The 24,795-nt window shown below is 26.7% G+C and overlaps 3 protein-coding genes across 4 annotated transcripts in view; all 3 read left to right on the top strand.

Annotated features, from left to right (window-relative positions):
* The window catches only part of LOC117177715 (chloride channel protein 2), a 245,804-nt gene that overhangs the window by 62,673 nt on the left and 158,336 nt on the right, over positions 1-24,795 (top strand). The window lies entirely within an intron of this gene.
* The window catches only part of LOC117177717 (uncharacterized oxidoreductase YjmC), a 96,564-nt gene that overhangs the window by 62,675 nt on the left and 9,094 nt on the right, over positions 1-24,795 (top strand). Inside the window, exons 1-3 of one of the 2 annotated variants that reach the window (XM_033368600.1) lie at positions 14,652-14,781; positions 14,907-15,021; positions 24,293-24,778. In XM_033368600.1, the coding sequence (XP_033224491.1) occupies positions 24,404-24,778 (375 nt within the window). In that variant the 5' untranslated portion in view covers positions 14,652-14,781; positions 14,907-15,021; positions 24,293-24,403. Of the gene's footprint in view, positions 1-14,651; positions 14,782-14,906; positions 15,022-24,292; positions 24,779-24,795 lie in introns of those variants that run through there. The other variant, XM_033368601.1, reaches the window with a different exon arrangement.
* LOC117177716 (hornerin-like) lies at positions 969-3,654 on the top strand. The gene is made up of 2 exons (XM_033368599.1): positions 969-1,573; positions 1,934-3,654. Exons 1-2 carry the CDS (start codon positions 1,519-1,521, stop codon positions 3,316-3,318), a joined length of 1,440 nt encoding a protein of 479 aa, XP_033224490.1. The 5' UTR covers positions 969-1,518; the 3' UTR covers positions 3,319-3,654.

Below are 24,795 nucleotides of genomic sequence, written 5' to 3'. Positions count from 1 at the left end.
ATTGTTATGATGCTAGAAGAGTTAAAATGACATTTGAAGGTCATCTAATATAACTCCAGATATTCTTTTGTTTATATTTGTATCCCTTCTCTAGATGTGCTGCGACTGGTATCGTCCGTATAATAGACATGGATGGTTAGGAGTCGAGCGCTCCAAGTTTTACATTTGCAATTATTTACTTATTCAGTTTTTTTAAAAATGGTTTTCATATAAAACTTCTTTATAGTTTCTTGAACAACTTTTTCACAGGAAGTTTATATTTCCTCAAACTTTGCTCTATAAACGAAGAGATCGAAGATTATAAGAAATTGAATTGGCAAAGATCTAGAAAACAATTGTTTATTTTGTTATAAATAATGAAATGAACTTTTCGCTCGTATAGTCATTTTAAGGATACTTCAGAGAGTGTTGTCTCCAAATTTCATAACAAAATTCCAAAAACTGTAGATTTGACGTTGAGCGATAGATTAAAAATTAAGTACAAATCGACTTCAGAAAAAACATCATTGTCATGGTTATTTTGAAAACTATAGTAGATACAACGTCTGTGCTTGAGAAAATAAAATGCGCCATCTAATTTCTTATAAGAATGCTTTCTTCAAAAATCAATTGGTTTTAGTGATAAAAATGAATAAAAATTCAGAAGATTAAAAAAACTAAAACTAACCTATTCCTTTGTTTAATTCAGATAACTTCGTGACTGGCAACGCATTTCAGTAGCCAAAATCGGCTAAAAATTGAAATTTCGTGATTCCTTTTTAGGTCAACAAATAATTAAAAATTCAGACCTATTTTTTTTTTTTTAATTCGCAATAAATCCTGGTTGGCAAAATGTTTAACTGACCACACCTTTGAAAATCCTCTACCACCTATGATAAAAATTCCAGTTTTGATGTTTCAAATTCATACAAGCCTATACATTTTGAAAGAGAAGAAAATATTTTTTTATTAATACATGGTCTAACTGGTAAAATAAGAGTTTGATTTAAGTCGAAAAATGGCCTTGTTCCCAAAAAAATTTTTTTAAAATAAATCTATTTCGTAGATTTATCAGAGATTAAAATCGGAATTATTTTGTAATACCACCCGCCGATTTTCGGAAATTCTAAAAATCAGGTAATTCCGGCTTTTATGATAGTTTTGAAATATCATGACATGCGTACGTGATTATCTTTCGGCATCGAATTTAAATCTTAAAGCAAATAAAATTTTCATCAGCGCCACTTGCGAGTCAATATAAGATGTTTAATCAGCACTACGTATTTGATAGTATAAAAAGCCTTTGTTCGTTCAAAGAATAGAGGATCTGCTTGCCATTAAATTATTACCTCTTGCTGAAAAAAAGACAGCAAACAGACGGATTATATCACTTTTTACTGTGCCCTTTATATTTGCAATCTTTCGAAATTTACAGTGTGATAAAGGCTAGTGTATATATACCAGTATTTTATCGTTTAGCCATCATTATCTGTTACACATTTTACGAAATTCTTCACGAATCTCATTCGTCTAGTGAAAATGAAGATCGGTGTTCTTTTCTTAACTTTAGCGGTTTCTACGAACGCGTATCAAGGTAAGTACAATGTCTGCATAATATTATATATTGAGATCATTTTTATTATATTTCACTATTCCGACTGAAACCTGCTTTAAAAATCTGTTTTCTGATCCATTTTAAAAACTGAAAAACAGTCGAATTGCTTTCAACATTCATATTGCTCAATACGAAACAATTAATGTTCAATTTTCTTTCAGCAAATTTTGATGTCGTTTCTTTGATTAAAATGAAACTTAATCTTTTTCTGTGCAGTGTTCCGATTAATAATTAATGTTTTTAAATTCTCTGTCGAATAAGAAAGCATCTGCCTGTGAACAAATGTGAAAACTGGATATTTGAAAGTAAAATGCAGACATTTTTATTATCCTTTTACAGAGGGAATTGTAATGTATAACCACGATCCAGAAAAAGTACATCATCCTGATGGTGAACCGATGATAATAGATGATTGGGACGTTGGAGCAACAACCGCAACTGGTTTTCATCCAAACACACTAAATTACAAACCTGTTATAGTCCGCAAGGGAAATGGATTAGTTCGGAGTGTAACTCCGGATGAATTGAACAAACTCCTAACGGATCCTACATTCAGAATACCCGGCCCACGTAGTGATCATGTACCCTATGAAGAGCATTATGCTGAACGATCAATTGGGTCACATAATACTGGAAACCCGTATGGTCAACATCTTGGCGGAATGACACATGTCCATTCTTTTGGTGTAAGTCAACATGAACAACCCTATGAACTTTCCGAACAGATTTTTGGTAGAACTCCACATCAACAACAATATGCTGGAAGTCCACGTTTCCAACATGGTGCAAGTCCAGTTCCCTTACATGGTGGTGCAAGTCCACGTTTGCAATATGGTGCTGGAAGTTTTCCTGGTGGTGCTCCTGGACATCCTATACAAGCCCAGCCATCTGCTGCAATTCCAAATAGACACATAACTTCCGAAAGTCGATCAAATAGCGAACTTTCTGTTGGAAGTCGAGGTAGTCAACGTAGTCGCGGTTCTCGTGGAAGTCAAAGTAGCCGTCATGTTGGTGGAATTCCCAATTTGCATCAACCTGGAGATGCAAATGCAGGACCGGGTGGAATTCCAAAGATCCCACGTGGAAGTCCACATGTCCAATTTGCTGGAAGTGGAAGTCTCGAACAGTTTGCTGAAAGTCCACGTAGCCAAAACTCTGGTGCAAGTCAAGGTAGCTACCGTTCTGGTTCTGTAAGACAAAAGAGCCGTCTTGGTCCTGGAGGTATTCCTGCAGGTCATCCTGGAAGTATGCCTGTTGGAGGTTCACAGCCCCACCAATTTTCTGAACATCCAAATCCGCACATAACTTCCGGAGGTCGATCAAATAGCGAACTTTCTGTTGGAAGTCAAGGAAGTCAAGGTAGTGAAGGTAGTTTAGGTAGTCAGGGCAGTCATGGCAGTCGTATGAGAAATCCTGCTGGAAGTGGACAACCACCTCAATTTCCTGCTGGTCATGGACAGCAACCTGAATATCCTGGTGGATATCCATATGAGGGAAGTTATGCTGGAAGTCAGGATGGCTACGATTCTGCCGGAAGCGGAAGGAGTCACAATTCTGCTGGAAGCGGAAGGAGCCACAATTCTGCCGGAAGCGGAAGGAGTCACACTTCTGCTCAAGCTTCAAAGGTCCCTACGCCTTCTGGAGAGAAAAAATCCAAAAAAAGTGCGTTATCTAACCTATTTAAAAAGATTAAGTTGGGTTCTAGCAAAAAGCCGTCGTCATAGTTTTTTTAAAACTTATAGATACCTCTAATACAATCATTGTTGGTTTTAAATCTAAATTAGTGAAATTTTTATTAATATTTGGTGATAGTTTTTAGTTTGCTTATAGGAGATATTTAATAATTTAATAGTGGAAAATTACGAATTACGTGTTGAAAATATATAAATTTATTTTAGGCTGTATATCTTAATTAAAAGAATGTTGTAAAAATGTCAAGTGTGACAAGTAGAAAAGATTCTTAAAAGAAGATTGTGCAACGTTTTGTGAAACTCAGAAACAGGCTACATCATTATCAAGGACATTAAATATTGATAAATTATTGATTTTAAACTGAAAAATTAGAATTATTTACTCAGCTAATCTACTTTACCTTTATTTATATATTCACGTTATAAATAATTCCACAGAAAACCACAAAGTTTGATAAAAAGAAAACAGAATCGAAAACAAAAATTAATTAATTGAATAATAACTGAAATCATCAAAGAATTAGTGAGTATCGTCACTAATAAGTTTGTAACGTTTTACTATTTAATCAATAAAATTAGTAAAATTTTCATTAATTCAGACTTGGAGACTTCATAATCTGTGGAAATGTATGTAATATTATTAAAAATATATAAGTGTGAGCAAAACGTTATTTTTCTCGCAAGTAGTTTTTAAGAATTATAATAGGGTACATAGAAAAAGTCTTAATTTAAGCCTCGCTAAAAAATTATTTTTAGAAAGTGCATTCATTTCGCAAATATATATTACATATTAAAATTGTTTTTCAAAGCCGCCTCTCGCTTTTTGGATTATATAAAATAAGACTGTTTTTATGACAGTTTTCAAATATTTCTTTTCAGACCTAAAACGATTTTTGGTACCGAAATCAAGTCTTAAAGCAAATACTATTTTTATCTGTGAGTATTCTCAGTAAATACCTATAAAAATCTTAATTAGCGTTACGTCATTGCAATAAAGATTATCGCTCTTGTTCGCTCGAAAAAATTCAGGATGTTTTTGAAATTGAATTATAAACTCTCGCTGAAAAAATTGAAACAAAACAATATTTACAACATTTAGAAATTTACGATTAAAAAAAAAACAATTATCAACTAGTCGAATACAAAAAAGACCAATTTTTAACAAAGAAGTTGAATCTACAGCCACGAAGATGAATTTAAAAAAAAGAACAATTTTTTTTTATCGAAAAAGACGAATTTTTCACAAAAGAGTGCAATTTTTCAACCAACCCTAAATAGTTGATTTTTTAACGAAAAGAGATAAGTTGTAAATTATAAAATCAATAGTTACATTTTTAGTTTAAGAAATTCATTTTAATAAAAATTAGAATTTTCTACCAATTGAAAAAAGCAAAAAAGATGAATAAAAAAAAAGAATGTCTTACTTAAAAGGACGCATTTTCAGTCAAATTAATTTATTTTCAACAAAAGATTGTGCCTACAAAGAGATGAATTTTCAGCCCGAAAATAAGAATTTCTAACAAAAAAATGAATTTTCAACTGAGTTGTTTAATTGTTTATCAAATTATTGAATTTTCTTACCGGAAAGACAAATTTTCTACTCTCAAGATCAATTTTCAACTAAATTGATGAATCTTCACCAAAAAAATTTATTTCTAAGATGATGATTTAATTGGGAATAAAAAAAAAAGAGTTCTCAACGAAATGTGTAATTGATAATACTTTAACCAAAAAAGATTTTGATTAATATAGAAAACGGTCGATTGCAAAAAGACGAATTTTTAACAAAATAGTTTAATTTTGAACTAATGAGTTAAGTTTTCGAAAAAGATGAATTTTTAACAAAGAAGTTTAAACTATCAAGAATATTTTCTAACAAGTAGTTGAATTTTTAAATAAAAAAGATTAATTTTGAACTATAAATATAATATTTAAATTCTTAGCTTGAAAAATTGTAATTTTTATTAAAAATAGAAACGAACTTTCAAGAAAATAGTTAAATTTTTAACAAAGGACATAAACCTTAAACCAAAAGATAAATTTCAAACAAAGTGCAACTTTCAACCAATTTTTTGAATTTTTGATAAAAAAGATAATGTTTTGACAAAAAAAAATTAAATGTTCAAAGAAGCATTTAAGTTTTCAACCAACGACATGAATCTTCAAACAAAAAGAGAATTTTGTTTAAAAAAGATGTTCAACGTTCGAACAAGTTTGTTGAATTTTTGATAAAAAAAGATGACTTTTTAACAAAATAGTTCAATTTATATAAACCAAACCATTAAATTTTAAGTAACAAAAATAGTCGAATTTTTAAACAAAACAAAAATTTAAACGAAAAAAACGAGTAAAAGGGGAAATTTCTTGAAAACAAGAGAAAAAAGTTCATATGGGTCGTAAGTTATGAATAATTAAAGAACAATAAAATCTGTTAACTTTTTTTTAAATGAAAGCTAACAAAATTTCTTATCGAACTGTCATGGCCGATTTTTTATTTTTTGTTTATTTTTTGTTTATTTAATAAAAAAAGAAAAATAGGGTTTGTAGTATACCGGCTTTAAGAAATGCTTTGATTTAATGAAAAAACTCTAGAAAACTGAAAGCAACGTTACAAAAAAGATATCCAATAGCAAAGCAAATTTTACAAAATTTTATTGTAGTTGTTATAAACAAATAAGTGAATGAAAATGGTTCCGTGGGGATTAGCGGCGATTGATTCGCACTAAATTTCAACAATTTATGAACAAAAATAGTTTTTCATTGAACTAATAAAATGTAGTAAACAACTTGTTATTTTAACAAGCAATTTTTACAAATAAATATCCATATCAGGTATTTAATAAAACTTAAATATAGTATTTGGTCACCAAATAAAAGTTAATAATTTTTTTAAACTACCTTAATTAACAAATGCACCGTTTTGATATTTTTGGACGTGCCAACTTGATTTTTTCAATGATAAATAACTCACTTCCAAATTTTAAAGAATATTTTGAGGACAGTAAACAATTTATTATTGTGAACAACGATGTTCTAAAATTTTTTTATTATTTTATGTATTCATAAATGAAGTACCCCTTTTTTCACGGACTGAATAGCCAGTTATTTAGCAATAATTTTTTGCTATGAATTTATAACTTTTGATAATTTTTTAACCAAACTTAATTGAAAGAATGCATTATTTTGCTTAATTATTTTGTTTAAATCATTATTAAATGTTATCAATTCATAGCAAAAAGTCATTGTTAAAGAACTGGCTGTTATTTTATTTATAAATAAATATAATAAATAAATTTATAAATATTTAAAATAATACAAATTTGTTTAAACAATTGTTTACAATGATAAATTGTTTTCTGGCATCAAAATGTTCTTAAAAATGTAGAAGTTAGTTATTTTTAGTTAATTGCATCAAGAAAATCAATTTTGTACCTTCAGAAATAGCCAAATAGTGCATTTGTTCATTAAGGTAGTTTAAACAATTATCAGTTTTAATTTCGTGGTGAAATAAGTAGTATGTAATCGATTCCATAAAAAAAACTTTATTTATTACATTCAAAATACCTGATATCGATATTTGTTTATAAAAATTGCTTTTAAAATCACAAATTATTTATTAACTTTTATTAGTTTAACTATAAAACTCTTTTTGCTCATAAATTGTTTAAATTTAGTGCGAATCAAGTGACGAATCGCCGCCAATCACCACGAAACCATTTTCATTATCTTATTTATTTATAACAAATTTAATATCATTTTTTAACATTTGCTATGCTATTGGATATCTTTTTTGGATAGTTGCTTTCAGTTTTCTATGGTTTTTTGATTGAATCAAAGTTTTTTTTTTAAATCGCTATACTTCAAAAGTCGAATTTGTTTTCATTTTTTTATTAAATAAACAAAATAAAAATTTAAAATTCGACCACGAAAGTTCGATGCGAAATTTTATTATTTTTTCACAAACTTCACAATTTTTGTCCGATCTTCAATTAGAGTGAGGGAAATAATTCATTATAGTCAACAGAATTGATTGTTTAAACAATTTAATATTATTGTTCATGAAATTAAATTTGAATAATTTTAGAAAGTTGCGTTTTTTCTGAAATTTCGAACTGTTTGTCCACTTTTCAGTTCTATTGAGTTAACAATAATTAATTCAATTAAGCAAAAAGAATTATTTTAACTAATTTTAATTGTTTATAACTGTCTTCTGCTTTATTGATTCTAGAAAGTTGCGGAGACTTTTGAAATTTTCAAATTTTCACTCGCTTTTCACTTAGTGAAGTAATAAATAATTAAAGTTAACAAAAATAGTTGTTTAAACAATTTCTTATTGTTTATAAACATCTTCCCTTAGATAAGTGTTAAAATGTTGCGATTTTTTTCTGAACCCTTAATCTTTTTGCCCACTTTTCACTTAGTAAGGTAATGATTTATTTATGTTAATACAAATAATTGTTTAAACAATTTATTATAGTTTATAGCCACCTTTTCTTGGAGTAATGCTAAAAAATTGCGGTCTTTGCTGAAGTTTTTAGCGATTTTTTGACTTTTTAGTTAGGAACAAATAATAAATATTAATATTCATTTTCTCAATAAGCATTTTTTCGATTATTTCAAGGAAAATTTACATTTAATATAATTCATACAGTGCATTTGAAGAATATTTCAAATGTCTGTTTTACTTCAGACAAATATATTCACAAAAAAGAGAAAAATTCTTTAAAATAAAACTTTCTCTCGTTTTTATTCATTATTTGTTTATAACTAAAAAAATCAAAGAAAAGATAAAAATATCAGAAAACCCGCAACTTTCTACCAATTTTTTAAGAGAAGAAAGTTATAAAGAATAATAAATTGTTTAAACAAGTTTTTGGTATAAAATACTTCAATTCTGGGGAAAACCTCTGAAATCCCTGGAAAACTCTTAAATTTTTTAAATCATTTCAAAATTTATTAAGAATTGTTTAATTTTTTGAAAATTTCCATAATCAGGGTGGCCATTCAATAAATTTTTGGTTAAAAATTTAATTACTTGTTCAAATTTGATACTTTTTCAATTTTTAAACAATGAAGTGAATGCAGAAAAAACAACAATAGTATTTTATCAAAAAGATCATTTCTTCCTTATAGTTGAATTTTCCATTAAAAAATTTTGTTTACAAAAAATGCAATTCTTTAATTTGGAGCAAATAAACTGATAAAAAAGAAATTTTAACCAAATATTTACATTTTACCCGAACAAATTAATTTTCATAGGAAACGAAGAATTTTCAAACAAATAATTTTATGCTGAAACGAAGAAATTTCAACTGAAAAACAATATATTTTCAAGGAAGGAAAGATATTTTCAAATAAATAATTTCCTAAAAGAACAAATTAAAAAAAAAAAAAAATTTTCAAAAAAAAAACGAATTTTCCATACAATAGGTGAATTGTCAACCATGAATTCTATAGTAACATTTTTAGTGAAAAAAATAATTTAAAAAGACGAATTTCCAAAAAAGACATGAATTTTTAGTCACATAGTTGAATTTTTCAACTAGAGAAAATATTTTTTTAAACCGAAAATGGGATAATTTAATTTTTAGCTCAAAAAAATAATTTCAAACAAAACGTATTTCAAGAAAATAGTTGCATTTTTATCAAAAACATACTTAATTTTTACGAAAAATATTAAGTTTCAAGCAAGAAGAAACATTTTCGACCAAAAAGACGAATATTCATTTTTAAAAAACACTTTTTAACTGAAAATTGTAAGAAGAATAATTTTCTACCAGGAAAATAAATTTTTAACTAAATACGAAAAATTTTCAAGCAAACACGAAAGCTATTTTCAATAAAAATTATCAATTTTCATTCATCATGCTATCGAAAAAAACGATTTCACTTCACTAGTCGACAAGATAACATTAGAACTCAAAGAATTTTAATGTTCCTTCAAAAAAAAATGTTCTAGTTGTTTCCCTCAAATGCAAGCTGAATTATTAATTGAAAGAAATAAGAAAGACAACTATTTTTGGTACAATTCTTGATATTTTTTTATTTTTGAACCTAAAAATCTTGTTTTGTCGAAAATTGATTTTGTAAACTGAAACTATTACTGTTCCATTATTTGTTAAAAATGTATTCTTTTTAGTAGAAAATTCAACTATATTGTTGAAAAGTTATCTTGATTGGCAGAAAATTATTCTTCGAAAAAGTGTCCAATTTTACAAAAGCTGCCCCTGTATCACGCCTGTTAAGGCTTACTGGCAATTTTAATATAAAATTGAAATAGTTTACCATTTTCAAGGAAAATATTCAAAAACATATTACACAGGAAATATGAAAAATTTTCAAATTAAATTCCCGATTACCTGAAAAATGCAAAATTTAAGGAAATCTGCCACCGTCACTTTCAATATGTGTGAGATTAAAAAAGTCTCCAATTCAACACTTTTCGAATAATGAAAAATTTAATATATTTCTTTATGCCTCTGGGAAATATTTTTTTTAGAATGTCCTTTAAATGGTCTATGATTAATACTTTTTAATATTTATTGTAAATCGTGCAATTTTTTTATTTTATATTAAAATTTAAAAAATAAATAAATAGAACTTTTGATAATCTGAAAAGTATCAATCGGAGAAAAAAATTGCCACGTTCAATTTGAATTAAGAATAAAAAAAGAGTCAGATTTAACCAAAATATGGTTATTAATAATATTTTAACTGAAAATGTAACGATTTTTTTTTCGTTGAAAGATGATCTTTTTTAGTTAAAAATTGAACTATGTGGTTGAAAATTCGTCTTTTTTGGAAGAACTTTATTCTTTATGTTTCTAAGTTCATTATTTGGTGAAAAATTGAACTGATTTGTTAAAATTTCAATTTTTTATCCGATAATGTAACTATTCCATTTTTGGTTGAACATTTATTCTTTTTAGATTCAAATTCATTTTTAAATTTGAAATTTTAACAATTTTATTATAAATGGCTTTTGCGTTTGCTGAAAATATATGGTTTTTAGTTAAAAATTCATTTCTTTGGTTGAAAGTTCTCCTTTGTTTTTAGAAATTAATTTTTTTAACTGAAATCTTAAATAGGAACTACAATTTTCAGTTATAAAGTGTCTTTTTGGGTTGAAAAATCGTCTTTTTTTGTAGAAAATTGGTATTTTTGTTCGAAAATTGATATTTTTGGTAGAAGTTCATTATGTTTTTGTTACAAATAATAATTGAACTGTTCCATTTCTGGCTGAAAAATTATCTTTTTCAGTTAGCAAATTCAACTATCCGGTTCAAAATGTATGTTTTTTTTTTAAATTCGTATTTTTCTGTAAAATATTCTTCTTCTTACTTGAAAATAGTTCCATCTTTATCAATTTTGTTCAAAATTCTTCTGTTTGTTTTGGTTGTTAGAAATTACTTTTTAATGAATATTGAACTGTTTCAATTTTTAATTTGTCTTTTTTTTGTTAAAATTCATTTCTTTAATGAGAATTCAATTTATTTTTTAAAACACTGGCTTAACTCTTACTTATAATTGACGTTTGCAAATGATAATGTAATTATGTCATTTTTTGTTAACAAATAATTTTTTTTTAACTAAACATTCATATTTTTTGAAAGAATATTAATCTTTTTGTTCGAAAATTCATTTCTTTGTTAAAAATTTCAATATTTTGTTGTAGATTCCATTGTTTTTTTCAAACGAAATTAATTCTTTGACCTGAAAATTTAACTGTCTCATTTTTGGTAAAAAATTAATCCTTTATTTCTTCAAAATTAATTTCTTTCGTTGAAAATTGAACTATTTCGTTTAAAACTCCATTTTTTAATTTAAAGTTTAACTAGCCATTTTAGGTTAAATATTTATTTTTTCAGTTAAAAATTCATTGTCTTCGGTAGCAAATTATTCTTCTTAGTTAAACATATATTTCTTTGGCTGAAAATTCGTGTTTTTTTATCGTGTTGAAAATTAATTTTTTCAACTCCAAACTTAAGCAAAAATTAAAAGTTTCAGTTAAAAGTGTATTTATATTTATATTAGTCCCTGAAATCTTGTCTCCCATATGTATGTTTACATACAGTGAATGATTTTTTCCTCTTCGCAATAAGTCTAATCATTCTAAGGGTAATTCGGGATATCCAAATCGGAATACCGCTCCACTTCACGTGCAGGCGATTTATTGCTTCATATCACATTTAGGGGATATACCGCTCCACATGAAGTTTAGGCGATCTACCGCTCCACATCAGGTTCAGACGGCTTACCGCTTCACATTAAGTGCAGGCGATTTATTTCTCCACATCAAGTTTAGGGGATATACCGCTCCACATGAAGTTTAGGCGATCTAGCGCTCCATATTGGGTTCAGACGGTTTACCGCTCCACATCACGTTCAGACGGTCCACCGCTCCACATCACGTTTAGGCGACGTACCGCCTAAACGTTATGTGGTGCAGTATGGAATGGAGGTTTTGAATTATATGCCAATATCTTCAATTAAATATACTTAATTTTTTCAGTTTCTTACAATTCTTAAACATTAGCAGATTATTTTTTCATTAACAAAAGATGTATGAAGGTGACTGGAATTATCCGAGACCATAATTTTAATAATTTTTTAGCAATAAAAAAATTTAAAAATTCATTTTCAACTTATAATTCGTAAATTTATGGAATGAAAAACATTCTTAAAGTAGATCCCTAAAAAAAGTTTTTCTTTAATATCTACGTTGACAAAAGCTGGTTTCTTCGTTCCAAGTCACATAAAGCTTAAAATGTTTTCTTTTCTTTCAAGGATTTAAAAAATATCAGATTTCCTGAAAATTCACCGGATTTCTGTACATTTTATAATATTTTTATAAGATTTCAAAAAATTTATCGGCAATACATGACGTATTTCAAATCACTTCAAAGATGTAAAGAGATTTTCAATATTTTAAGGTACTTCTAAAGAATTCAAAAAATTTGAACTGTTTTAAAGAATGTTAGGATTTTAGGATATTTTAATTAATTATAAGAAATTTCAATATGTTTTAAAAAATGCCATGGATTTAAAGATTTTAAGAGTTTTACGAGATTTAAAAGGATTAACACATTTTTACTTAGTATATAGAAATATCTGACTGTTCATTTAAAATCCGTAATTATAAATTAAATATTAAAAACTAAACAAGAACAAAAAACTAAAATTTGAACGTTACAATTTTATTTTTCCATTTAACAAAATTTAATTTGTAAGTCAAATTGTTAAATTTTGATGTATAAATAAGACTTGGACACTCATTATTCTTAGAAAAATTCGAGTATGTTGAAGAGATATTTAGATGATTTAAACAAATTTAAAATTTATTTGAAATTTGAAATAAGTTCAAATAATTTAAACGAAGTGCCTGCGTGTACCGACAAAATCCGAGTATTCGTGATTAAAGTTTGGTGCAAATACCCCACGACCTGAGTTAAAACAAAATGTGAATTTTCGCAGAACAGGAAAATTACAAATGATTTTTTATTTTGAAAAATTATTTGAAATTCAAATAATTTCAAAAGATATTTAGAAGTTAATAAAGCTTTTAATAAAAATTTTAAATTTGACAAAAATTGAAAGAACATGTAGATGTTTTATAATCTAAAAATAAAATTTCGAAGCATTTTAAGGTTTTTTAAACTATTTAAAATAAAAATTATTTAACTTTTAAGTTGAATTGTGAATTTCCAATCTTTTAAGACTTCATAGTTGGACTAGTACTGGAAATTTTTGAAAAGGAGCAAAATTCTGAATTGTAACAGGAAATTTTTCCAAAGAATTCTAGATCTGAGTTGAAGCAGGGAATTTTCAAATTTAAAAAAAGGTATTTTCGAACAAATTTAAATTACGAAATTTAGAAAAAAAAGTATAAAAATAAAAAATATGTGCTTCTACGAGATCTATAAATTTTTTCCAAAAACAATATTTTTCGATATTTTGAAAAAACTAATTAAAAAAAATTTTTAATTAATTTTAACTTAATTAATATTGTTCTGAGCCAACAAATTTTTTAGTGCATTTAACTGGGAAATTTTATTAATCGGGAATTTTATTACTAAGGAATTTTACAGGGTTGAGTTTATATTTTCTGGAAATTGGGACGACTGAAAAATCCCGAAAAATAAAATTTCCGACACTGTAAAATTTCCAAATTGGAAAATTCCCGAATAATCAAATTCGCGAATAATAAAATTACAGAAAAATAAAAATACTGAATTGTGAAATTCTTGAATATATAAAATCGCGAATAATAAAATTGCCGAAAAATAAAAATATCGATTTGAAAAATTTCTGAATCATAAAATTCTCGAATAATAAAATTGCCGAATTATAAAATTCCCGAAATGATATATACCCGAATTATAAAATTAACGACAGTTTATAATATTACCGAATTAGAAAATTCCCGAATAATAAAACGCCCAACAGAAAATTGCCGAATTTTAAAATATCCGAATTGGAAAGTCCCCGAATTGTGAAATTCAAGAAATTAAACAATTACAATTTTTTGTAAATATATTTGATTGGTTACCAATACAATAATAATTTTTTTTCGCGATTTTTTAAATTTCGAAAATTGTATGAATTTAAAATAACAATAGTTTTAAATAAAATATTCCTGTGTGACGCATTTTTTTAATGTGCATGTGATTTGAAAAAATGCAAATGCGTTCGCAAAAATCGAATTTTAAATTTATATATATTTTGTTTGAAAAACTTTATAAGGTACGATGAAAATAGAGAGTGAATTTTTTTGGTTCGAGGGTCAGATTTGGTCAAATTTAGAAGTTGTCAAAAAATTTAAATTTCAAGTTCAAAAAATGAAAATTTAGTTTGCAGCTATTGAGTTGCTGAATATATAGACTGCAATCAATAAAACATATTTATAAACAAAGTTTAATTGTTTAATTTACTGAATTTTACAATTCGGGAATTTTTCAATTCTGATATTTTCTAACTCAGCAATTTTCTGACGGTATTTTTATTTTTTAATGTATTTTTTATTTTCGGTATTTTTATTTCTTAGAAATTTTATTATTTGCGAATTTTAATATTATCGAATTTTTCAATTCGGTATTTTTTACTTTTTGGCAATTTTATTATTCGCGAATTTTATTATTTGAGAATTTTACACTGTTGGGAATTTTATTTTTCGAGAATTTTGAGTTGTCCCTGGAAATTTTCAGTCGTCCCGTTTTTTTTAATAGCACACGCGCAAGTCGTACCGGCAATTTCCATCCGTAGTGTACAATATCTTACGCATGTTTTAGAAGAGGGGGAAATTAGGTCGGCTAGTGAATTAACACATTGCTCAGAAAATTGTCCATTCTTAGTGCAAGCAAGTGCAAGTTCAGGTCTAACTTTCCGATTCTAAATTTCACCCCGACTATTCAATTATTAATTATTAATAAAATCTTGTTGATAAAGATTAAAATAATTGATTTAATCCACAATTTTAAAATTTACTCAAAATATAAGGTAACTTTACTATACTATAGATACAGGAAAGTTAATTTCCGAAGCCAAAATTAATTTAGTGATGAGAACCGTGTAAGTGGCTTCCAGAATAAATTGCTCGGCGGATAAGTGTTTATTATTTACAGAGTAATTATCAATCTTGTTTCGATCTACAAGGTCAAGTCGATTCACAACTGAAAGGCTTGCGAAGACGTGAAGATGCAATGACCTCAAGTTTTCATTTTCACCTCGCAATCACGTGTAAGTTGCGCAATTCAAAAGTCCTTTTTATAATGAGAACGATAATGTCAATTCGAAAGTTTTAGATTTTTATTCATTATTCTGAAAAAGAAATTATAAAAAGATATAATTTCAAGAGAATAATTAATGTTTTTTTAACGCATGAAAGATAATTTTCAAAATAATTTAACAGAAATTTGTATTATTTATTGATATTAGGTTGACAAATAGAAAGACAAAATTTAAGAAATTTAAATGAGATTGAAATGCAATTCAAAATATTTAACTTCCAATAATCAAGAAATATTTTAGCAGGAGGGAACAGCAACGAAACCGCAATTCTTTTCCAAGTACCCTTCCTTCACTTTTTTATTTCTTCCGTCTTTTTTAATTTTATTATTATCAAATCACAATAAAAAAAAATATTTGTAAAAAATAATCATCAATGCCTTGGTACTCATACAGCACCCTTATCAAGGCAAGAAATATTTTATCAGGTAGGAACAGCAACGAAACCACACTTTTTTCCGAATCCCCTTCCTTCTTTTTTTTATTTATTTCGTATTTTGTATTTTTATTATTATCAAATGACAATAGAAAACATTTGCAACAAATAATCAACAATGTTTGGGCACTCATACAGCACACTTATCAAGGCAAGGAATATTTTAGCAGGCGGGAACAGCAACGAGACCACGATATTTTTTTCAAATTCCCTTCCTTCTCTTTTTTCTTTCTTTAAAAAATTTTTTATTATTATAAAATCACAACAAAAAATATTTGTAACAAATAATTACCAACGCTTAGGCACGCATACATCACCCTTATCAAGGCAAAAAATATGTGAGCAGAGAGGAACAGCAACGAAACGACGATTTTTTTCCAAATCCGCTCTTTTTATTTTTTATTTCATTTTTATTTTTATTATTATTAAACCACAATAAAAAAACATTTGTCAAAAATAATCACTAACGTTTCAGCACTCACACATCAGCCCTATCAAGTCAAGAAAAATTTGAGCAGGCATGAATAGCAACGAAACCAAGAATATTTTGCGAATCCCCTTCCTTCTCTTTTTTATTTCTTTCGTCTTGTTTATTTTCTATTTTAGTTTCGTTGCTGTTCCTACCTCCTAAAATTGTTCTTGCCTTGATAAGGCTGCTGTACAAGTACCAAAACTTTGGTGGTCATGTTTTATAAATGTTTTTTTATTGTGGTTTATTAATTATAAAAATAAAAAATACAAAAGAAATAATGTTGGTTGCCTTCTTGTCCTTCTACCACTTCTTTTGTCACAAAAATAATTTTTTCTTTTGTTTTTTACGAAAATTTTATGGTGATTGTCCAAATTTGGTCATTGGATTCTTGGTTTTTTTTCAGGAATTCTGCAATTTAAAAAATTAAAAAAAGAATTTTTATTGTTTTTCTTTTCTCATTGTTTTGAAAGCTTATGTATTAAATTTTTATACACATAGAATTATCCCCTGTTATATTAAAATCATTATAAATAATTCGATTAAAATTTTTTTATCTATTAGAAAAGAAAATAATAATTTTTTCCTCCTTTTTACATATTTTACTATAGCAGGTATATTTATTAAGTTAAACAAATAAATTAAATAATAAATTAAAATTTGTATTTTTTTCTGTAATTATACTCAAAATTTCCACACACAAATGTAACAAATTTTGAAAAGATTTACCTGATACATTTTTCAAATAATTTATTAGTGGGTTGAAAAACTTAACATTTTTGTGGCTCCACGTATGGATTCAAAAATGTTGTTAATAATTATAAAAAACAGAGATTGGATTTTTCTACGAAAAATTAAATCATTCATTAATAAGCGTATTTTTGCAAAAACCAAAAATTTTTTTGAATTTTGTCCCAAATAGAGACGACTCAAAAATCTCGAAAAATGAAATTCCCAACACTGTTAAAGTCCCGAATAATAAAATTGCAGAATGGGAAATTTTATGAATATTAAATTTCCGAATAATAAAATTCCCGAATTTTTTCAATACAATTTTTGTCATCAATATTAATTATTAAGAATAAAATATTTCTGTTGAAAAAAATTGTAATGTTTAGTTTCTAAAATTATTTTTTTGATTCAAAATAAAAGAAATTTTAAAAAAATTTCATCCAGAAATATATTTGCTTAATTACTGTTATTTTTCATTCAAACAATAATTTTGGAGCTTTAAACATTGAAAATGTTTTTTCCTATAAAAAATAGTTATTACTCTATTTTTAAGGAATGAATAATATTGATAAAATATCAATAAATTGTACAAATTCGTCAATTTTTTAGTTCGGATATTTTATAATTTGCAAATTTTCTGTCTGCAATTTCAATATTCGGAATACTATAATTCGGAAATTTTATCATTTAGGAATTTTATCAATCTGAAATTTTCTAATTCGGGAATTTCACAGTATCGGGAATTTTATTTTCCAAAATTTTTATTCGTCCCTTATTTTTTAAAACCATTTTTTATCAAACATGATTGTCTTTTTATGTTTTGAAATGTTTATAAACAAATTAAGAGGTTGATTGAAGAACAAAAAATTGGAATAATTTGTTTATCATACTTGATACAGTTTGAATTATTAAAAAATGATTTCATTGTTGGAACAATGATTTAAAAAAAGCGTATCTAAATAATTTGGATCTATTTCTGTGATAATCTTCAGGGTTGTGATAATTCTGCATGTATAACAATTTAAGACATTAATTTTTAAGACATTGAAAAACCAGAGCACAACAAATAAAAAAATGGGAGTTCTAAATCATATCCCATGTTTTATTTATTTTTATTTATTGAATAATAAAAGGCAAACTAAGGCTAAAATGATTCACCGTAATGATACATTCAAGGAAAAAAAAATTCTTAGAAAAAAATACTAACTATTATGACCACAATGCGATTTTCCTGGTTGCATTTTTTTTAACATACAAGATTTGTATTAAACATTTGCAAGTTTTGCGAAATATTAGTAGTTAGCTTATAATGTAAAAAATGCCAAGAATTCGTATATTTATTCAATTTTATCAGTCATAATTTTTTATTTTGATATGAAAATTATCCGATTGAATTGAAGATTAAAGAAAGAGTCATTCAAAATTAAATTTAAAATATTTTTTAATTAGGATTCAAAAATTGAAAGATCTGTAATTAAGTAGTTATAAATCATAATGATTTAATTTAAACTATCTGAAATTAATATCTCAATAATTAAATAATGCTTCTAATTTATTTTACTTTGAAGGCTAAATTTTCAGTTTTTATCTTCAATAAGTTTCAGCTTTGTGGTTAAAATGGAAATTCTTGAATTTTTAAAAGTATAATTTATAAGATTTAAAATTGCTATTTTTCAAACAATTACGGTTTACTTAAAATACTGAAATTTTTTCAATATTGAAAATTTAAGGGCATTAAATAGGAAAAAGTAAAATATGGTAATTTTTAATGTTTCTCGTCTATAATTATTTTTTATTTGGAAAGTTTGGTTTTTAGAATAGTTAAATTCAAAATGTTTATTATTGCATTTTTTTATATTGAGTACTAAAAATGACTTTGAGTTTATTTTTTAACCTTTAAAAAAATGTTTTAATCAATTTTAATAATTAATTATTTCTTTTTATGTAATAATAATTTAAAACTCTAGAAATTCTACATCTTTGTCTTTAAAAAATGTAGTTTAATTTCAAATTAAAAATAGTATAATTTGAATTTTTTTAAAGTGAAAATTATTTAAATTCAAAAGCTTAAAATTTTTAATTATTTAATTTTGACTGTCTTTGATTAGAAATTATGGAATTCAATAGGCTTTAAATTTCAAATTATTCAATTTTTAAAATTCTAATCTGACAATATTCCATTTTTATTGATTTGAATTTGTCCTGTTTCGAAATTTTAATCTGAAATCATGAAATTTCGATATTTTTTAATTCATAGTATGATTTTTAGGTTTTTAACCTTTTTATTCGAAAATTATCCTTTTTTAAATTTTACCGAATGTAAAATTGTTTCATTTGAAACGTTTTGAATTAAAAACCGTTCAAAATATATTTCTTTGTAAATTTCAAACACTTTCAATTAGCAATTATTAATTATAGTTTAAAGCATTTTTAGAACTTATTATTTAAAATTTTGTTTAAGAATATATTATTAAATTTTTATATTTTTCAGGCTAGGAAATAAAACCTAGAAAATTGAACGCGTGCCAAGCGCGCGTAAATTTCCTACCAGTCCTGATATAAGTTTAATACACTGTTGTAAGTGTTAAACTGATATGATAGGTAGTTGATAAATTCAAGGAAAAAAATTGCTTAGAGGAAAATAATAAATATTATGACCACAATCCGATTGGCCTTATTGCATATTTTTTCATGTCTGAGTTTACAAAAAACATTTACAATTTCAGCGAAATACGGACATTAAGAATAATAAAATAAAAAAATCATACATTTATTTCATTATCTTAAGTTCAATTTTGGATTGCACAAATCATATTTAAACATTTTCGCTAGAAACTTAATAATCAGCTATGTGGAAAATATTTATAATTAATAATATGACAGTTTGAAATTTTACAAAATTATTTTCAACTTGAAAATTTTTTCCTTGTAAGAAATATGTTATTGTTGATTTTCAAGTTATTAATTATGTTTTACAATATTTAAACATTAAAGTTTGACTATGTTTAAATTTCTAAAATTTTAAACGGTGTGAGTAACAATAATTTTTTTTACAGAAATCAAATTTTTTAGGTAAAAAAAATCATCTTGAAAATTTCTAGAATTTCGTTTTCAATTTATAGTTTTGAATGTGTAATTATATGATAGTTTAATTTTTAAGGTCATGAAGCTAAAGTTTCTTTAGCTTTAAAAGTATGGATTCGAAAATGTTTGGTTTAAAAATTAAAATTATTTTTAGTTTAAAATTCAAGCATCACAAATATCAGGACAATTTCACTATTAATTTTTTTCAAATTTCAAAATTTGATGCTAAAAACCTTGAAATCATATATAGTATCTTGTTTTTTTAAAAATTTTTTATTTAAAAAAATTGTGTTTAATAAAATTATTTATTTATAATATTTTAATTGTTTCCAGTTTAATTAATTAGTAATTAAACACTTTTAAGTAATCTTAATATCGGAAATTTTAAAAAGTATGAAATGTAATTTTTAATTTTAATCTTAAACTTTTCTGATTTTTAGTTAAATATAAAAAAATTAATAATTTAAAAATGAACAATATTATTGGTTTAAAGAATTAAAAAGAACAATAATTCTGAATATAGTTTTAACAATAAAACAATTTCAAATTTAAAAGTTAAAGATTGTCATTTTGAAAATAAAAATTAATTCAAATATTTGAAATTAATACATCAGTACTTTAATTATTTGAAAAATTTTGAATGATTACTATTTTTTATTTCTAAAACTTTATATTGAGCGCTGAATTTTTAATTTCTCCTTTTCATGAATTTACAATTTTTGAAATAAAACTGAAATGGTTGAATTTTAAAATTTCTTGTTAGAAATTTAAAAGTTGTAATTTATTAAATATTTTAAACTTACATGAAATATTTGAAATTACAAATAGTTTAAGTACAAAAATGTGTGAATAAACCAATTCTTGATAAGTTTCCTATTAAACAAATTCTGCTTTTGCATAAATTTTGCAACATAAAATTAAAGTTCAATTCCTTTTCACTCCATTAGAAATATTGTAATTTTTCAAAATGTTACCTTATCTACAATTTTTTAATATCAAATGTTTTCAATTCGAAATAATTATTTATATCAAAAATGTTCTAAAATTAAAATTTAAAAATTGGGTAAATAATGGCTTTTTAAATTGTCTATATTTTAAATTATAGGAAATTTACTACACCTTAAATACAATTTTGTTATAAATTTAGTTCAGCTAGTTATTAATTAAGGTTCATTTCATAATATAAATCAGAGTTTGGGATCCACAAATAATATTTATAAATCTTTAATAATAGTTCAATATTTAATTGTTTGGAAAATATTAAATTTTATGAAATAATAACCGAACTACATAACTATGTAAAAAATTCCAAATCTAAAGTGTTTAGCGTTTTTTTTATTTAGATAATTATTTAATTACAAAATACTCTATCAATTACTTATCCAAGTTGAAGGTCTTATTTTTAGAGTTGCTAGTACTGTCAAATCTAAAAAAATAGCTAGTATTCCTAACTTCGGATTTCAAAATTTTATAAGAGAAGAAAAATAAAAAGTTATTTGGTATGGATCAAATTAGGTTACGATTAAATAAATATTGCAGGAGATTTTGGTTCTTAAAATCGATTTCTGAATTTTGAATAATTAATTTTATTAATTAATTTTATTATATAATAGGATTCTACTATTTATATTATTTTTAGCAAACATTAAAGCCAAACGCAATGGTCATGAAGGTATAAAATCAGTTTTGCTCATTTTTAATATAAATTTTAAACGACATAAAAAAAATGTATACTAAAATAGTAAGTATATTTAGTAAAATAAATTGCAACTTTTCTCTTCTTGAATTTTTTATAAACATCCAATTCAGAGAGTAATTGAAAGAAGAATTAAGAAATGGCTTACAAGGTGATAATCAGGGTTGGAATTCTTTAATCCAATAAATTCCCTGCTGAGAGTCGATTGAATGATTATTAATTTACCAAAAAAAGTATTTTCTAATAGCAATCCGTTTTTGAAAAAATTGACTTTTTTCAAAAAAATGTTATGGATGGAAATGTCTTTTTTAACCACTTCTCATGTAAAATTATGTGAATATAATATATTGAATAATTGTTTTTAATACTAATCTTTAATTCTCAACCTTTAGAAATTGAATAAGATTCCAAATTTAATTTTCAACAGTCGAATTTCCAATTGTGAAAATTTTAGCAGGCGAATTTTTTAAATGTTCAACAGTTGATAATTTAGGAGAAAAGCCAATTTTTTGTTTTTATAGAGTGTTAAAAATTGTGTAGTTACACAATTCCACATTAGAATTTATTAAATACACGTTACAATCCATCAATAATTTTTTTAAAGTTGATGTTTTCGAAAACGGTCAAATATTGACAAATAATATTTCATAAAGAAAGAATTCTCTGAGTATTCTTTTTTCCTCCTCCTCCTCGTCCTCATCCTCGTCCTTTTCTTCTCCTCATTTTCCTCCTTCTCCTCCCTTTTCTGTATCCTCCATTTCCTGCTCCTTCTTTCCTTGATCCTTCACTCAGAGAAAAAGTTGTCGTGAATGTTTGCTGCAAAATGATTTATTTTGAGACAAGTGAAATGCCCCTTAATCTTAAATTTAATAAGGAAATTCCCTTTGTGTAGAGAAGCATCCTTCGGCCACAAGAATAAATTTACCTCAGTGTAATTCTCCTAATTTTCCTTGTCTTTCTTTTCCTCCTCCTCTTTCTCCTCTTTCTATTTTTCCTGCGTACTTTTCCTAATCCTTCAATTAGAAAAAAGTTGTCTTGAATGTTTGCTACAAAAAGGTTGATTTTCAGACAAGTAAAATTCCTTTTAATCTTAAATTTAAGAGTAAATACCCTTTATGGCGAGAATCATTCTTCAGACACACGAAGCAGTTTCTCTGAGCTTCCTTTTCCTTCACCTTACTCTCCTTCTTTTCCTTATCCTACATTTTCTCCTCTTTCTCCGTTTCCTGCTCCTTCACTAAAAGAAAAAGTGGTCTTGAGTGTTCGCTGCAAAATGATTCATTTTAAGAAAGGGGAAATTCCTCTCAATTTTAAGGTTAGGAAGAAAATCCCTTTGTATCGAGAAACATTTTTTAGGCACAAGAAGAAAGTTCCCTGAGTATCGTCTTCCTCCAAATCATCCTCCTCTCTCTCCTCCTCCTCCTCCACTCCCTCCTTTTTTTCATCCTCATTTTTTTCCTTCTCCTCCTCCTTTTGCTGCATTCTCAAAGAAAAGATTGCCTGGAATAATTACTGGAAAATGATTCATATGAAGATAAAAGATCTTCCTGTTAATTTTACATTTAAAAAGGACATTCCCTTTGTGGCGAGAAGCATTCTTCAGACACACGATGAAATTTCTCTGAGATTCCTTCTCCTTTCCTTATTTTCCTTCCGCTCCTTGTCTTCCTTCTTCTTACTCTCCTCCTCCTTGTCCTGCGCTCTTATTTTTCTGCCCCTCCTTTTCCTGCTCTTTCATTCTGAGAAAAAGTCGTCTTGAATGTGTGGTGAAAAAGAATCATTTTGAAACAAGTAAAATTCCTTTTAATCTTAAATTTAAGGGGTAATTCTCTGTATATCGAGAAGCATCCTTCTGATATAAGAAACAATTTCTGAGTGTCCTCCTCCTCCTATCCCTCATTTTCCTCCTCAACATCTTCCTCCTTTTTCTCCATCTCCTTCTTCTCCTCCTTTTCCTGCATCCTCAAATTAAAGTTTGTCTTGAATGTTTGCTGCAAAATGATTCATTTCATGAAAAAAGATATTCCTGTTAATCTTAAATTTAAAATGGACATCCTTTTTGTGTCGAGTAGAATTGTTCAGAGACAAGAAGAAATTTCTCTGAGACTCCTTTTCCTTCTCCTCCTTTTCTCATTTTCCTCCTCCTCATCATCTTCTTTCTTCTCCCTCTCCTTCTCCTTATCCTGCGTCCTTATTTTTCTGCTCCTCCTTTTCCTGAACCTTCATTTAGAGAAAAAATTGTCTTGAATGTTTGCTGAAAAAGAATTATTTTGAAACAAGCAAAATTCCTTTTAATCTTAAATTCAAGAGGAAATTCCCTTTGTGTTGAAAAGCATTCTTCTGACATAAGAAGACATTTCTCTAAATGTCCTTTTCTTGCTCTTCCTCCTCTTCCTCCTCCTCCTCCTCCTCCTCCTCCTCCTCCTCCTCCTCCTCCTTCTTCGACGGAAACTACAAGGATTTCAGCCAGTGACCAAGGAACTCTAAAAGTAGAAAAACTGGCATATTTTCAGACATTTGAGTGGTCACCTTGATAATTCCTCTTTACTACCAACGTAATAAAAATAAATTTTAATTCGCTCAAACTCTCTTATCAAACTCTGTCTAGTGTCGAAATAATTGTCAAGCAAGAAGACAGCCTTTTTTATCACTCCTATCATATCAATTTTAATCAAAGCCTATCAGTTCGAATATGGGACATGTGTCGCTATCTCTCATGAACACATAACAATTAACTAAATGTGCACAGTTATTTTATACCATCGATATAGTTACCTTCTGAATGTTCTTACGTAACTTGTTTCAGACACACATTTCCTTTCTCCATTATCAACTCCCTTCTAGTAAAAGTTACTCCATCATGAAGGAATAATCTGCATCATTAATAAAAACATTAATTGGGTGATCGGCTCCCACCATGGCACTGAGAAAAGTATTAAAGAGCTCAAGCAGCGTTTGTTCAGTTAAAAACACACTGGAACCTTCACTTTCTTCGGCTGGTTTTTTGAGTTTTCTGAAAAATCAGGAAAATTTCTCTCGCGGATTGGCGGCATCAAGCAAAAAAAGTGATATGGTTGTCCCTAAGGAAGAAGTTGTGAGATTTATCAAACACTGTATGTGCAAAGCTGGTACGACGCCCGAGGATGCTGAGACTGTGGGACATCACTTGATGGTCGCTGATTACAGAGGCCACTTCAGTCACGGCTTAAATAGAATGTCAATGTATGCTCGTGACATCAAATCCCGACTCATCGATCCTGAAGGAAAACCGGAAGTCATCAGAGATTTCCAGGTTAGATGCTCTAAAAA

Source organism: Belonocnema kinseyi, chromosome 8, assembly GCF_010883055.1.
Source record: "Belonocnema kinseyi isolate 2016_QV_RU_SX_M_011 chromosome 8, B_treatae_v1, whole genome shotgun sequence".
NCBI classification, from domain to species: Eukaryota; Metazoa; Arthropoda; class Insecta; order Hymenoptera; family Cynipidae; genus Belonocnema; species Belonocnema kinseyi.
Note: the sequence above shows the minus strand (reverse complement) of the source record. Positions and strands in the feature narration are given on the sequence as shown.

What these genes read in the sequence shown, in the direction of transcription:
- LOC117177716 (XM_033368599.1), top strand. Translation starts at nt 1,519, where the DNA reads ATGAAGATCGGTGTTCTTTTCTTAACTTTAGCGGTTTCTACGAACGCG. An exon ending in TTCTACGAACGCGTATCAAG is followed by an intron (nt 1,574 to 1,933) that starts GTAAGTACAATG and finishes ATCCTTTTACAG; the next exon opens with AGGGAATTGTAATGTATAAC.